At 41.7% G+C, this 15,038-nt stretch overlaps 1 protein-coding gene across 3 annotated transcripts in view; it reads right to left on the bottom strand.

The window, feature by feature from the left end:
* Positions 1-12,918, bottom strand: part of adamts10 (ADAM metallopeptidase with thrombospondin type 1 motif, 10) — a 50,152-nt gene extending 37,234 nt beyond the window's left edge. For 2 of the 3 annotated variants that reach the window (XM_018695847.2, XM_018695864.2), the window contains exons 1-2: positions 12,787-12,918; positions 7,282-7,690 (exon numbers count right to left, since the gene is read on the bottom strand). In XM_018695847.2, coding sequence (XP_018551363.1) covers positions 7,282-7,384 — 103 coding nt within the window. In that variant the 5' untranslated portion in view covers positions 7,385-7,690; positions 12,787-12,918. Of the gene's footprint in view, positions 1-1,279; positions 1,350-7,281; positions 7,691-12,786 lie in introns of those variants that run through there. The other variant, XM_018695856.2, reaches the window with a different exon arrangement.
* Positions 12,919-15,038: the final 2,120 nt, after the last annotated feature.

Raw genomic sequence — 15,038 nt, 5'->3', positions numbered from 1 at the left:
CAAACACACACAGCTCCAAACAGCTAACTAACGGGGAAAGGTCACTGGCAAATGAGCCCAGATTTTTCTTTCCTTTTTTTTTTTTTTTTTTTATCAAACCTCTGGCCTCAGTTGGTGGAGAAGCAGCCCATTCCCACACAGAGTAAATACCCAGAGATCAGAGTTCCCTGGTACAGACTTGGAGAGCTCTGTACCGGGAAAAAAACACTATGTAGGCAGCGGATAGGTCTGGCTTGAATAAACAGCGAGCACAATTACAAATGCTGCCTTCACATGGAACTCGTGAGGTTGCACCGTATTTTCGACACGGGAAATTTACTACAAAATATGCTCTGCATTTAGGCGGTTTAAGTCATAAGTGCAAAAATGCCTTGTTCCTTTTTCAAAAACAGTAAATGTATCAGCATTTTTTGCATGTTAATTTCATATTTAATTCTCTTCCCTCACGAAGGAGATGCACAACTATGCAGCGAGCTAAACACACTTCCAGTAAGGGTTCAAGAAGGTGGGATGGCCTGTGAAGTTTTTACTGGAAGCAACACACTTTTTCCAAACAGTGCTGGACAAACACAGCCAATTCAATGATAGTGGTTACAAATTGGAAAAAGATGCAATACGTTTAACAAGAACTGGATTTAAGGCACTGGTACTTACTATTACAGTTATACAGCATGTGGAAAGAAACTTTACCTGCATTGTCTGACAGCTACTAACTCTCCTGTCATTTCAGAGCCTGCCATTTCCTCCCTCTTCAGCAGTGTTTTCTCAAGTTTCCTCATTAGCAGGCCTCCACACCCACCTGCACACCTGTTCCCAATCCCGCTCTAATGTTAAAATGCCATTACAGCGCTAGAACGGTGCTAGCTAGAATACGGCATTAGCAACCTGTTAGCTTCGGACAGCTAGCTAATAGGGTTTCCCCAGTCTGTTCGCTAATGTATTAGCATTAACTAATGTGTTAGTTTGATTGTTTATACATCCAGAAAATGCAGAACAACGTTAGCATTTAATATGAGTTGTTATTTCTGGTCAACTGACGAGTAATGGTCCAATAAACAGTCCTCTTTTGGCTACCACAAATTCCAGAAAGCAACAAAAATTAGCTTGCTATGTGCTCAACGGTCACGAAGTACGCCGGGGACCATTTTGGCAACGCCGACCAAACCCTAAACCCAAAATATTGTAAAAACAATTTTAAAATATATGACTAGAAATGCAAATACAATGGCTAATTTACGTGGACTAAAGCAGACACCCGAAAGCACCAAAATCCCATCACCTCTGTTCCTCAAACACCCTAAAACCTTCCTACGAGCTCGGAGCTGTTCCCCATAACACATCCATCTCGCTCTCATAAACCACAGCAAGTAATCAAGCAGGTGGTACAACCATTACCTTTGAAGCACAGGAAAAGCTCCTGGAGAGAAAATGAGGGGAGGGTAGTTAGAAGTAGTTATGAAAGAAATTAATCAGACCTCACACAGAATAAAAATGCTGCTAGACTAATGAAAACCAGCAAAAAAATAGTCTGCAGTTTGAACTAAAGGTTTGAAGGGAAGTGTTTTTTAAAAAGCCACTTAAGCCTCCTCTCCACAGGATTTCCAAGTAGTTCCTCTCTCCCACAGGAAATCTGTCTGCTCCATTCCACAGAAGAAAAAAAGACTCATGCAGTCCTTAATATAGATGTTTTTAAATCTAAAAACAGTAAAAACAATGATTCAGCTACTATAAGTGGATAAAATAATTAGCATGTCACTGTTTCTCTAATAGTTTATGTTGTTTCCCATAGTAACAGATACACACCAGATGTTAAAACATCACCGTTCAGAGCGGCAGTGTTATATTGTTGTTGACAGAATAAAACCATCATGTGTAAACTGGCGTGTTAATCACATTTGGATGTGTAATTTACTGAAGACAAGACAGTTACACAGATAGTTAAGTGGAGTTATGATGGTTATTTTCACATATAAAAACCCATCCTGTCGCAGTAGAGCAAACACATATCAATCCTTTTGCAGCCATTTAGTTTAATGACTTCTAATAAGGCGAATGAGGAATGTGTTTAAAGAGTTTTTACAACTGCTTTCTATCAAAATGCCTGCTTCCCCCATTTACGTGAAGGAGCATTCCTGTTACAGCACATGTAAATAAATTACTCTCTGATCCTGCCTGGGGCTATTTGATGTACTTCGTTGGAATTTGGCTTTATAGGAAACAAACAAAACACAACAAATGACAACACGTGTTGTGGTCTGCATCACATCCTGCACGCAAATATTCCTGCCTAGTCTTTTCTTGTCAGTCCTGAGTATAACCTCATACACATATCTGATATTTTACCTCTTAAGGCAGCAACTTGAGCCCATAATGACCTTGTAGTAGCAAACAGTGCAGAATACACAGTGCAGAATGTGTTCACTCAGCATTTGAAAATGTTGAATAGACATCAAAGCAGACAGAGATTGAGGATGGAAAGACACTTGCTAAATTTAACAGGAGACACTCCCTGGCTAAAAGAGTGACAGAAGCGTCTGTGCTGATAAATATACACATCCACCCAAGAACAGGGCATCACCCTGGTCCTGATATCACCAAATGAAAATAGTGGAAGGAAATACTCTGGATGGAAAAGTGTTCCTCCCTCCATCACAGGCACACCTTTCATGGCACCCCAGGCCAAAACGCTTCTGCTCTGCTTCTTTTGAAACAAGGACAAGAGGTGGAGGAATCTACAACTATTCAGTGTAAATGGTAAGAGTGAGAAATAATCCCACTAAAGGCTACAACACTTACTGCAGAACTTGAGAGGAAACAAAGCTTTAAAAAGACGTCAAACATCACAAACAGTTGCTTAAATTTTTTGAGCTATCTGACTATGTCTGTCTTTCAGTGCTGGTCACGTCTGCAGTCAAGGTGTGACATGTGGCCAAAAGTATACAGACAGTGCTGTTAAAATACCTTTGAGAATTGATGGTCTGGTTCTGTTTTTCAAGTTTTGGAATTGGCATTTTCCACTTAAACATGCCATGACAAGTCAAACCTGTTAGCAAATAGTTGCTCATTTACAAATCCAGCAGGAGCATCAATAGGATTGATTTGGAGTCATGTTAGGCCACCTAAAGAAGCCCTGGTATATTCATTCTTCTTTTAGCTCTGTTTTTGGTCTTTACCAACTCCTGAGGGAAACAGTCTCTACTATTGACTGTGACACACATGGGACTTCTAAGTGTTGGTGGACTCAGATAATGGAAACCTTAGTGCTGCTGCATACAATGATATTTTAGCTCTTAGCGGAGAATAATGGTGCTGCAGCAGTTTGGGTTAGGCCCGTTCCTGTTTAAAAACATGCACAAAGCCAGATCCATAAACAAGTAGCCTTCCCAGTTTGGTGTGGAAGAACTTGCACAGTGCCTTGACTTCACCCGCATCGACACCTTTTGGATGAACCGGAACAGTGACTGTGAGCCAGGTCTTATCAGCCAACATCAGTGCTGGACCTCACTAATGTTCCTGTGGCTGAATGGAAGCAAATCCCTGCAGCCAGGGTCCAAAACCTTGTTGAAAGCTTTCCCAGAAGAGTGGAGGCTGTTACAGCAGCAGATTAATGCCCATGCTTTCCACTGGTTCAATGAGCAGATCAGATTTGGGGGTAAAGTTCCAGTGTCTCCATATTTTTGGCAAAGTACTGTACATGGATATAAGACCTCTGAAGGAGCTATGGTGGTTCACCAATAGCTGGGTCTCAAAACATCCATACTGAGGGACAGTCTATAGGCCTCCTTCTACTCACAAGAAAAAGATAATGCTTAAAAAGCCCAAATGCTAAGCTGCTCTTAACATTTGCTTATCCTCTCTGAAACACAGAGACACAAATAAAATGAACCAGAGAGGTACATTTTTATGTTTCTAGCAATTTTCCCATTATTTCATTTGCTGTTGTAAGAGATTTAATGAAAAATGACTCAAAGGGGTTATCATCCATGTTAAGATATCAGCCAAGGCCTGGACAAGAGTCAAGCCCAGAGGGGAGAGAAGGAGAAACAAAGAGGGAGAGAAAGAAACACAGAGGGAGGGAGAGTATCATAAAAATAAAACATTTCACTGCCAAAATTTTTCCTGTTTTGTAAATATTGCATTATTCTTTACGACAGAATAAAAACAATAATTTGCAAAAACTTTGTGTTGGCTTTTAATGCTGCACCTTCAGTTAGAGTAACACGCGACAACATAAACTTTTTGTTGTAATGGACTAGGAATACACTTTGACAAAGTGACGATGTAGTAGGTGGAAGGAAACAAGAAAAAAAAACACAGTTCTGTACCTGAATACAATACAGAAAATCTGATTTTTGACCTTGAGTGGCAAACATTTACCTTTTCATTGCTGTGTGATGACAAGGATGATCTAATTCAGTGTAATGGCCTCCTGTTAAACCTGCATTGATAGAGTTTTTGGGCATTTGGAGACAAAGGAAAAAACTGAAAACACAAAATGTATGTATTATCACCTTATACAGATGTAATAGTGAACTTATTCACTCATTCAAGTGGTTACGTATTTACACATCTAGCAGACGTGAAACAACCTTAGTTTTTTTTTAGTCATGTCTCTGTGCACCTGATGAATCCATGAAGTCCAATATCACTCTCCTTTAAACTCTGTTTTGGTCTCCACCAACTCCTGAGGAAAATCTGGCTCTTTAGATTATTCATTATGTTCATCATCTATTTACTGACTGTCTGCCTATTGTTTGGTGCTTGGCATGAAGTGTACAGTGGGCTTTAAGAGCTTTTTCACTGGAAATGCTGATGCTGGAAATGATGGGAGAAGAGTTGTGGGCAGAAAAATATAGAACATAAGGCTGAGAGGAACTGCATGTTGGGTGATACTTCTCTGTGTGTTCATCATATTTTACACTTGATTTACTCATTCGACCCATTTTTAAAATAAAAATATTGATTTGTTCAGCTGTAAAGGCCAGAATGTCTGTATGGACTGTCCTTGAGTCTCTGAGGGATTGAGCCACGTCAGTGTTTGAGGAGTGGGTTATTTAAAGGAAGCAGCGTGGAAGACTATTGGAGACAGATGGCGGTGTGGGGTCAGAGGTTAAGTTTAGGAAATACACAATCACAGTCTTGTTCTGGGTGACGAGACACGGACACTCAGGGAATTTATGACTTTGCCTTCAGGGGATTTCAGTCACTTTAGCCTCAGTGTGTATGTGAGTGAGACAGACAGACTGTGTGGTGAGAGGTGTGTGTGTGTGTGTGTGTGTGTGTGTGTGGTGTGTGTGGGTGGGGGTGGGGGAGGTGGGGGGCACGTGGCTGTGCCACAGCAACATGATTGGTGGAAGCAGAGTTCAAGTTCAGCAGCCCAGACCTGCAGACCTGGAGTGTGCCTCAGCCGGTCAGACAGCCGGGTCAGACTCTGAAACTTTTTCTACGGCTCGTTTCGTCCAACTTCTTCTCATCTGAGAACTATGCATGTGAACTATAAATAAAAACAATTACAGTAACTATGAAACATATGGTGATCCTTAGAATAAAATTAAACTATAAACACATATTCAAAAAAAAGGGTATTTAGTCTAAATTTCTAAAAATGGGTAGTATTGAGAAGTTTTTTTCCCTAACTTAAATGAGGAACAGATTTCACTCTGGGCACCTCAACCATAAAATACATTAAAGTACTCTTGCTCGACAAGACTGAAAATAATTAAAGCAACCCACAGTATAAAGTCAGGATCACAGACAATAAACAAATGATGTTTTCCCACTATTCATAAAGACCTCAAAGGATAAGGTTAATAGTGTGTTTAATTCAAAAGGTCTCTGACACTCTTCACACATGATGCTGGATCAAACTTTAATTTTTTTTCTCCACATTAATTTGAAAAAAGAAAAAAAATCAAATCTTTGATAAAAGAGACAAGAGAGGCAGGGGATGAGATGTAGCAAAGGGCCTGAGTCAGATTCGAACCCAGGCCACTGCAGTAAGGACTCAGCCTTCATATGTGGTTTGCACTCTACCCAGTGAGCTACCATGGCATCCCTAGACTTGTGATTCGTTTGAAAAGTTCAACCCATGTTATTCAACCTGGCTTTAGACTAAGGTGGGACACCAGTCTACTCTGCTCTGTCAAACACCAATGGAACAGGTAAATTAACCCACGTCAAACACAGCGTTTCTTTGTTCAAGTCAGTCTGATAGATCTGAACTCTCCACCAGGGTTGATGCTCTGCTTAAGAGGCAGCAGTTAAGTTAATGTGGGTTTTCCTCTAGCCCAGGTTGGTCTGCTTTAGCCACGCTGTGCCAAGCCGCACCATGATGACATGCGTTTCCACTACAGGCTCGCAGCAGCGGAAAGCTGCACTGAGCCATGCTGCAGGGGCTGGCTGTGGCCAACCTGTGCCGGTCTCCTCCTCTGGCCTTAGTGGCTAAACTGTGCTGGAGACAAGGGCTGCATAATTAATTGAATATTAATCTCATAAAATGAATGTCAAAAGTCTGGAGCAAAAGGTTAAGAGCTACTCTCTCAAAAGAGATTATCATTGTTGGATGTACAAAAAAAAAATTCTATGCAAAGAGTGTATGAGTCCAGCTAACTTATTCAACCACCTGAAAAAACACCACAAACTGTTGTACAATGAATGCACGAAGGTCAAGAAGAATAACCTTGGCAACGTTACCTCACCAAATCCCTGTACTTATCCATTGTCTACTCAGACATCCATAACATGATGCTGTGCAGCCATAGCTCTCTTGTTTTTATTTTTTAAATACTATTTTGCCTCTGGGATGCAGGAGTGTGCAGGAGTGTAGCACAACATGGAAGTGAAAGCAATGTTCTACTTATTCAAATGTGAAAGTGCAATGAAAATATTTTGTTAATAATCAGATAATGGAGCTTTATTGGAAATGAGAGAGAAAGCTCTTGTTTGTAAAGTCTCTCTCTTTTTAACTTCTTACTGATTCTCTGTGATTTTGACTTCCTGTTTGTTCTTTCAGATATCAGTGTTTATTGATTGCTTTCAGCTCCATCAGAAGTGTGTGATCCCTGCTGTGGCCACTTCACACTAGAAGCTTTCCACTGACTTTTATTGTGAAGACGTTATAGGAAAGTGTTTGTCTGCGCTTCATTAGCAATACACGTAAACTGTTTTACCTTGGAGTGCGGTGCAGTGGAAAAACAGTTGTACCGTGCAGAGCCAGAGCAGTGACTAACCCCACCCCACACAATGGAAAAACCGCACAAATCATAATCGCCTTCCTCTCACCTTGTGATTGAGCAAACTCATCTCTGTGACCTCCTGCGACCTCGGTGGCAACCATGATGACTATGACAGTGCAGACCAGACCAGTCCTCCGTAGCGTTTCCATGGTTACTACAGTAGTTGCTATAGTAACTGAATTCAGTGCAGTGGTTTCCGGGCCTCTGTCCCAACATGTCTCCTTCCCTCTCGGATGCCCCGTCGCCCTAGCAGTGGGACAGCTTAGCGATCTGTTGGGCCATGGCTGCAGGAGGAGCTGAGAGTTCAGACAGACATAGCAGCCAACTACAGTGTGTCAATCGGTGAGCAAGTGATGGATCCTGGAGAAGTCGTCATAGAAGTAGAAAAGGCTTGGACAGATCTTCCAAGGGGCTCAGTCAGCAGCAATGGCAGGTTTAGACCCCTCTCTGATGCCCTGTTGTAGAAGAGAAACTGTTCAGTGACTACAAGGGGAAGGCCAGGAAAGGGAGTGAAAGGGAGGGTAGAGACAGATTTAGGCTCAGTGAGGAGGGAGGAACAAGGGAGATATAGTGAAACACAGACAGAGGGAGAGCATGAGATCCCATTGACCCATGCAGTTCCCAGTCTAACAAGACAAATCTACCCAGTTCATATTCAGCATCCAGTGGAGGACCGCCCAGTCCCACATTGTTCCCTCAGCTAATCAATCTTGGCTTTGGCAAAGGGCAAACACCCTGTGTTTCACTCTGATGACCAGAGACAACAGCAGGTCCCAACCTGGGGCCCCTGAGGCCCCAGTCTTTAAGCTGCCTGCCCACCGGAAAGAGTTCAAACACAAAGGAAGCCATTGATCTTGTAAAAAGCTGTGCTTAATGCCCAAACAGGGTTTGAAGTGAGTATTATGTCAGAGGCTCTGGGGGTAAAATGAGCCAATTTGAGAGGAGCAGCAGGTTGCCATCACTGCTACGCTGGCTGACTGTGGTGGTTGGTTGTATGGCTGAGTGACTTGCTGGCTGGCTGCCTGACTGTACAGCTTACTAATTGGCTGGTGTCCTGGCTAGCAGACAGATGGTATGAGTGTCTATATGAAGCTTGTTTACATCTGAGACAAAAGGTAGTGTAATAACTGCAGCCTGACTAATGCTGAGTTGTGAAGCAGATACTGATATCAATATTTAGGGGTTTTTGGAAAAGATTAAAACTGAATCTTGTCGCAGCAGAATGAAACAGGCCTGCACCACTTTCACCTGAGGAACACAAGTCAGCTCAGTTACACCTGCACTACAGTGTGTTTGTTAAATAAAACAGCCTGACTAGAGGAGAGACTGTTAATATTTCAAGTGCTGTTGGAGGGGTAACTGCGCGCAGCTGGCAGTTTAATAGGTACACCAGCCCAAATCCTACTTTCATTAAGGTTATAATGTACAGAAACACCTCTCAGTACTGTTTTTTGTCTCTGTATAATTTTTGTCTCAATTACAGCAAGGCAACACGTAATACAGGGCACATTGACGGTACCTGGCTTATTTGGTAAAAACAATGGTCTATCATCTGCATAATACTGCACAATGCCACTGAAATTGATAGAATATGTTTTTTCCTGTTCCTGTGCAGAAATAACCAGGAAAGGATTGTCTCTTCTTGCTGAATAGAAAATGAAGGTTGTGTGACAGGGCATATGATTGTCATTTAGTTCAGCCAGTCAGACATCACAGGTTTAAATCTTGGAGAGAGGAATTTTGTTCATTTTCCGCACTACTTATTTGACTGTCCTGTGCTACGAATAAACCTCAAGTTCCTTTTTAATTGAGCACTATTCCATTTGAGTTCTTTTTTTTTACTTAGAGACCAACATAGAGCAAGCCTGCTTTATAATAACAACGGAAAATGACTTCCTCAGACCCACAGTACCCATTACAAAAACAGACCAGAGCCAGGATCAGGAGTCACATTTTCATGGGTGCCCTTCTCTTTGACTTGAGTTTCCTGGCTTTGGGTTGCAGTGTCAGCTAAAACCCAACCCTTGCTATCCTCCAGTGAAGTCTGCCCACCCAGTTCACTCGTGTCCCTGCCCCCCTCTCTCTCCCTCTCTCCCTCCATCCCTCCCTCAGAGCAGTCTGGGGAGAGAAGAGCGAGCGGAGACGCCACACTCGCCCAGATGGCTGGCGGCTAACCAACTGCAGCCAAAGGTAATCGGAAGCAGATGGGAAACCTTGTGGTGACGAGAGCAGGGGGAACAAGTTGCCTCCTGAAAAGAGGAGGAGAAAAAAACGAGTGCAAAGCCCGAAGGGAACGAAAGAGAGACAGCAAGAGTGTAAGCTGTTCGAGCCAGCTGGGACAGACATTCTTGAGTGTTAATACCCTGAACTGAGTGTGGAGGAATGAGTTGAAAAAGAGCCCTAATGTGCCTCTTGTTTCATTTCAAACAGCAATGGGAAGGTACAGTAAAGAGAGAACTTGCTTAAAAAACACTGAGGGGTCTTTGTACTGTTGCAGCTCATACGTGGAACAACTGAAAGTCTTTCTCTCTTCCCCTCCCTCAGGCTTTCTCCCAGTCATTTCCTGCACAAGCCAAAACTCCCCTCCATTTTCATTACTTCTTCTGCTCCCGCTCTCGATTTATTGTGGGGTTATTAAACTTGCAGCTTGATATCAAGTGCTTTTCATTACCACTAACTCTCCCCTTGTTTATTTAAACGAGAGAATGAGGGAGAGACCGGACCCCCCAACGCTGTCCCTTGGTGCTTTTCAAGTAAAGCTGCTTAAAAAGATTTGTGGACAGCGTTCAAAAGATCCCCACAACAACATGCATGCACTGCACTTCTTGGGTAAATTATTGCTCCATTATAAACCGCACAGAAACACAGCTAAATTAAGAGTAAGCTGTCTCGCAGAGGTGACGGTGTCGTACATCTTCCATGGTCTGTTGTGCAAAACTTTCCCTCTGGGCTGTATCACTTTTGGCAAAATAAAAAACGTATGTTTGTCAGCAGGCCAAGCGAGCACATATGCCGACTCTCTCCTCAGTCTGTTTTGCTTGGATGAACTACGATTATCGAGCATATAGCCTGCAATCACGGCCAAGGGAGCAGAGCGGTCCGAGCTGCAGACAGGCCACACAATTTCCAACGCAATCACAATTTGCAAAAGAGAAAAGGAGGAGGGGGAGAAGAAAGGGGTCGTTGTTATAACAAGAGAGAGAAAAATTGGACCGCTCAGGATAATTAGGTGGGAATTTAAGGGTGGGCCAAATTTGCGATGTAATCAAGCCAGTGGACCCAGAAACGTTTTGACACATCATTTTTTCATCTTGTCATCTTACTAGTCAGTACTGACTGGTGCTTTTCATGTGGTGAAAAGGATGTACAGTGAGTTTTTTTTCCTCAAAAGACTGGAGCTAACTATGCTGTCCTTGTCTCTAACTGTTGCCAGGGAGAGTGGAGCTATCCGAAAACTAGCACACTAATCAAAGCCATATGACCGGCTCAAAGTAAAGTCTGTGTGTGGAGCAAACAGATGCTAAGTGTCCCTCAGCTTAGCTTCAAGTCTAGCACTCCCCCTACTCACACACACACACACATCCTCTCTCTCTTAGCACTTTGATCAGGGAGTAGCTCATGAATCAGGTTTAGGTTCAGTTTATTATTTCATTAAACCGGCAGTGCAGGCTTCTCCTTCCTAATAAGACCTATGAGGCTGTGGGATCAAATGGCCCATGAGACGAATGTTACAAGTCAGATGCAGCATTTCAGTCTGCCTCAGCAGCAACTGCTCCCTCATTGGAAAAAAGAAAGGAGTCTTAACACAGATCTCTACGTGAAACCCTACACAGGTGATAGAAATAATACAAAGAACTGGGGAATATATCTCAGACTAAACTCTCTGTCTGGTACAAAGACGGAGAAAAGAGAGAGGCAGGCATTCCTTTCTCAATTTCCCCAAATAAACAGTGTGCAGATGAAAAGTGGGAACATAAACAGGCCGGAGAACCTCGGATGTGCTCCCCTAACTCTGAAAATGTGCCTCTCAAGTCTGAAACAATATTTAGTGAGAGAGAGAGAGAGCGAGAGAGCTGACTCGACACGAAGTGAGTCAGCCAGCAGCAGCACTGGGAACAGAGCACAGATGGTAGTGGAAGGTTTTTCTCTTTCTGTCTTTTATCATATTCATTTCTGTGCAGTTTCTATCTGTTTTAGGGGCTGCCAACAGGCCAAAACACCAAAAATACTCTTTTTACTATCACATAAGACAAAGAAAAGTAGCAAATACTGGACATTTGAGAGGCTAGAACTATGAATGTTCCTCTTTTTTTGCCTAAAAGTGACTGGAGAGAAAATAAACTGACTTTCATTTTAGTCATTTTTGTTCTAATCTTTCTTTTTCTGTCTTTGTACCCCTCCCCACCAGATCACAAAAGTGTACTTTACAGATGAAGTGCAAAGCAGGGCTGTAAATGAGTGTGGGCTGGGGAAAAGGTATGCAATATTAGGGATGCGTCAATCCAATATTGGGGCCATTACTGACCTTATTAGGTGTAGCGGCCATGACACCATCCATCCAGTTACTTAAAAATTATCCCAAAGAGTTCCTCACAGTGAGGTGTAGTGAGTATGACTAAACTAGAATATAACGTCTGGTATTGGAGGATATGTTAATTCTTGTTAATTGTGTCTGGTTAAATCCATGTGGTCAAATAAAATGGTCCATTCGTTTGCGATTAAATTAACTTTTTACCAAAAGATGAAATAAAACATAATGATGCTGCACAAAGATCAAGTATGCAACACATAAACCAGCAGATTTTTACAAAGTCAGCAAAATGAAATGACTCACCTATCATTTATGCTGTTCAATCAGGGACTGCAGATTGGTATACATGTGCATACATGTCATTCAGCTAATTACAGAACATCTGAGAGTCTTAAAAGTGAGTTTTAACATCTTCTAGAGTATCTCTGTAATCCCAATAAGAAACTACATACTCTATAAATCAGAGTCTGAAGTTTTGTTGTGTTATAGTGCAATATTTTCTGTAACTAGCTGCAGTGTTACTGTAGTTCTTCTGCATCAGGGAGAAACTGGAAGTTGCTCCCCCAGCCGGTGAAGGACACAATGCCACCCTTCACTTACGTACCTGATGTCTGCTGTCGGCCACATCATCCCTTCACAGACACACAGACACACACACACACATTGACTGCCCTGTCATCAGCCAATGAGAAGATCCCAGCAATAAGTAAGAACTCTTGAGGAGAAGGGATATGCAGGATAATCCAATGGTAGATTTTAGGAGGAAAACTGTGCAAATACCATAAGACAACACTAAGTCCACAGAGGTGCAAACCATGACCCTATTATATCACAATGAAAAAAATCTGCAGACTAAAAGACTAAATGAGGGCGACAGTCAAAGTCCCTGCAGAAGTATTTCTGGAGAAATTGAGACTACGAGGGCTGAGGAACAGCCTCTTGCCAGCATCATGTCAGGACCGTTTTCCTCCAGAGCTGTGCATGAAAAAGCAGAGAGCGCGGCCGGGCTCGGTGACCTACCTTCCCGTGTCCCCTTGCAGAAGTTTCCGCTGTGTGAGTCTGTCCTCAGCAGCGGAGCAGAGAGGAGAGGAGGCGGCGCCGGCGGGTGACTGAGGAGACTCAACTTTCTTTCACTTCCAGAAGCAGAGAGCAACAGTTTGATGTCGAGGTACAGACCAGTACAACGACTAGACTTCCGGTTACAGCTTTCAAAATAAAAGTTGCAAAGAAGAAGGGGTGACTTTCACTTGAGATTTGGGATTAGAGTTGAGCCCTATTCACTTCACCTATCATAAACCTTGGCAGCATCTACTTTACTCTTTGCAATATATAATCAGTTTATTTATCATTTGTGAAAATTAGCCCAATAAGATCTTTGTCCTTTGTCGATTAACTAAACTCAGCTCTTGCCATTTCTTTGTCTGGTTTATAGCTGCACCAGACTTTCCCAAAAGTATTTCCTCTTTGCATGTCACATATTTGCACGTCTTTTTGCAAAAGTCAACTATAAATCTGGGCCAAGGGTGTGGACACAAGACACTTGGATGATGGATTTGACTGTGCTTATTAAAGAAGTCAAACTAAAATACATACTAAAGCCTTTAATCAGGCACATTTTCTGCCTGACTTTTCTGCCCTGCATTGTGCTGATATTTTGACAAATCCTTCTGTTAAATAATGAATCTGGCAGACTGTAATTCTGACCCTGTTACAGTCCAAAGTGAAACTGACTGAGACTGGAAAATGAACATGCTCAACAACCTTATTTTTCACAATGTTACAGTAACACTACTGATTTAATTAGAAACATATTAAAGAAGGATGCAGATGCATCCATTAATCCATTTATTTTTCTTCATATGGACACAAGCAATGGGTTTGAAATAAAAATGCACCAAAATGAAGACAACTCAAGTACAGTCCTTGCAGCAGAGAAACTGGGAGGGGTCACAGTCATGAAATTAAAGCCAAATAGTTTAAGCTTATTCATGGCTTGACTGCTTTTGTCATGTAAGATAACCCTGTTTTCTATAAGTTCTACACTTGTGATTCTAAGTTGAGGTATAATGGAGATCTGTACAATTAAAGTGCAAACTGAAGATTACTGACAACAAAACAGCATGGACCCCAGAATAATTTTAACATTGTGTAACATTTCTATAACCTCTGTTGACAAGTCTTTCTGCACAGGTCAGGCTTCAATTTGTGAGAGGCAGGTTTAGAGACTTGTTGCTTACTTTTTCAAGATCTCTGAGGCCTGATGAGTCTTTGAAACCCCCTGAAAGGTCAGTGAGCGTATATTTGTTTTATTTTGAAGGCCCACATCTTCCTCTCCGCTTGTGTTTTGTCTCATTTCGTCTGACTTGATTCTTGCTGATTGGCTGCTGATCTGCGACTCCAAGGCAGCAGCTACAGCCGGTGGGGAGAGGGGTGGTGGTGGGGCGGTTGGAGGGTTTACATAAAGTATCGCTGTCATTGGTTTGGAACTGTGGGTACTGCACAGGTGTAGAGATTAGTAAAGTTCATGTGTCTGAATGTATCACAGTGGTTAGTCTGTAATAAGAGTATTTCACACATCACATAAATATGAGGACAGAAAAAATGCTCTTAACATTTCTATAAAGCTCAGTGAAATGTATGACAAGCCCACAGGTTATTTAACAACACGTATGTATTATTGTAAATAAATATGTAATATATAATGTGAAATTAGAGCTGAAAAAAAAATACTAAAAATACTAAAAAATACTAATAATCTGCACCCATTTTGATAACTGACTACAATTTTGGGTCTATCTTTAAGAGTAAAGGACAATTATTTGATGGTTACAGTTTCTGCGTGTGACAATTTGCTATTTTTTTCCTGCCTTATGTTGTATTAAACTAAATATCTTTGGATTTTGGAGTATAGGTCAAATATAAAAAGCTATTTGAAGACATCACTTTTAGCAATATTGAAAATAAATGTTACTTATAGCCCTAATGTACAATAAGAATGTATCAAAAAGTGAAATTTGCTTCCAGAGACCCAACACAAATGTATATAATGTCATATCCGCTCTTGTTTGACATTTTAGGAGAAATCTTTACTCCCATTCTTGCTGAAAAGTCAGACGAGAAGATTAATGTCACTCTCTAATCTGTACAGTAAATGATGAAGCTACAGCCAGTTAGCAGCTGGTTAGCTTAGCTTAACACAAATGACTGGAGATGGGGGGAAACAGCTAGACTGGCTCTGCACAATGGTAAAGAAAAAATCTAACAGATGAGAT

Source organism: Lates calcarifer, linkage group LG17 (assembly GCF_001640805.2).
Source record: "Lates calcarifer isolate ASB-BC8 linkage group LG17, TLL_Latcal_v3, whole genome shotgun sequence".
In the NCBI taxonomy this organism is placed as follows: Eukaryota; Metazoa; Chordata; class Actinopteri; family Centropomidae; genus Lates; species Lates calcarifer.
The sequence above is the reverse complement of the archived record's forward strand: the minus strand, read 5'-3'. Positions and strand labels throughout refer to the sequence as shown.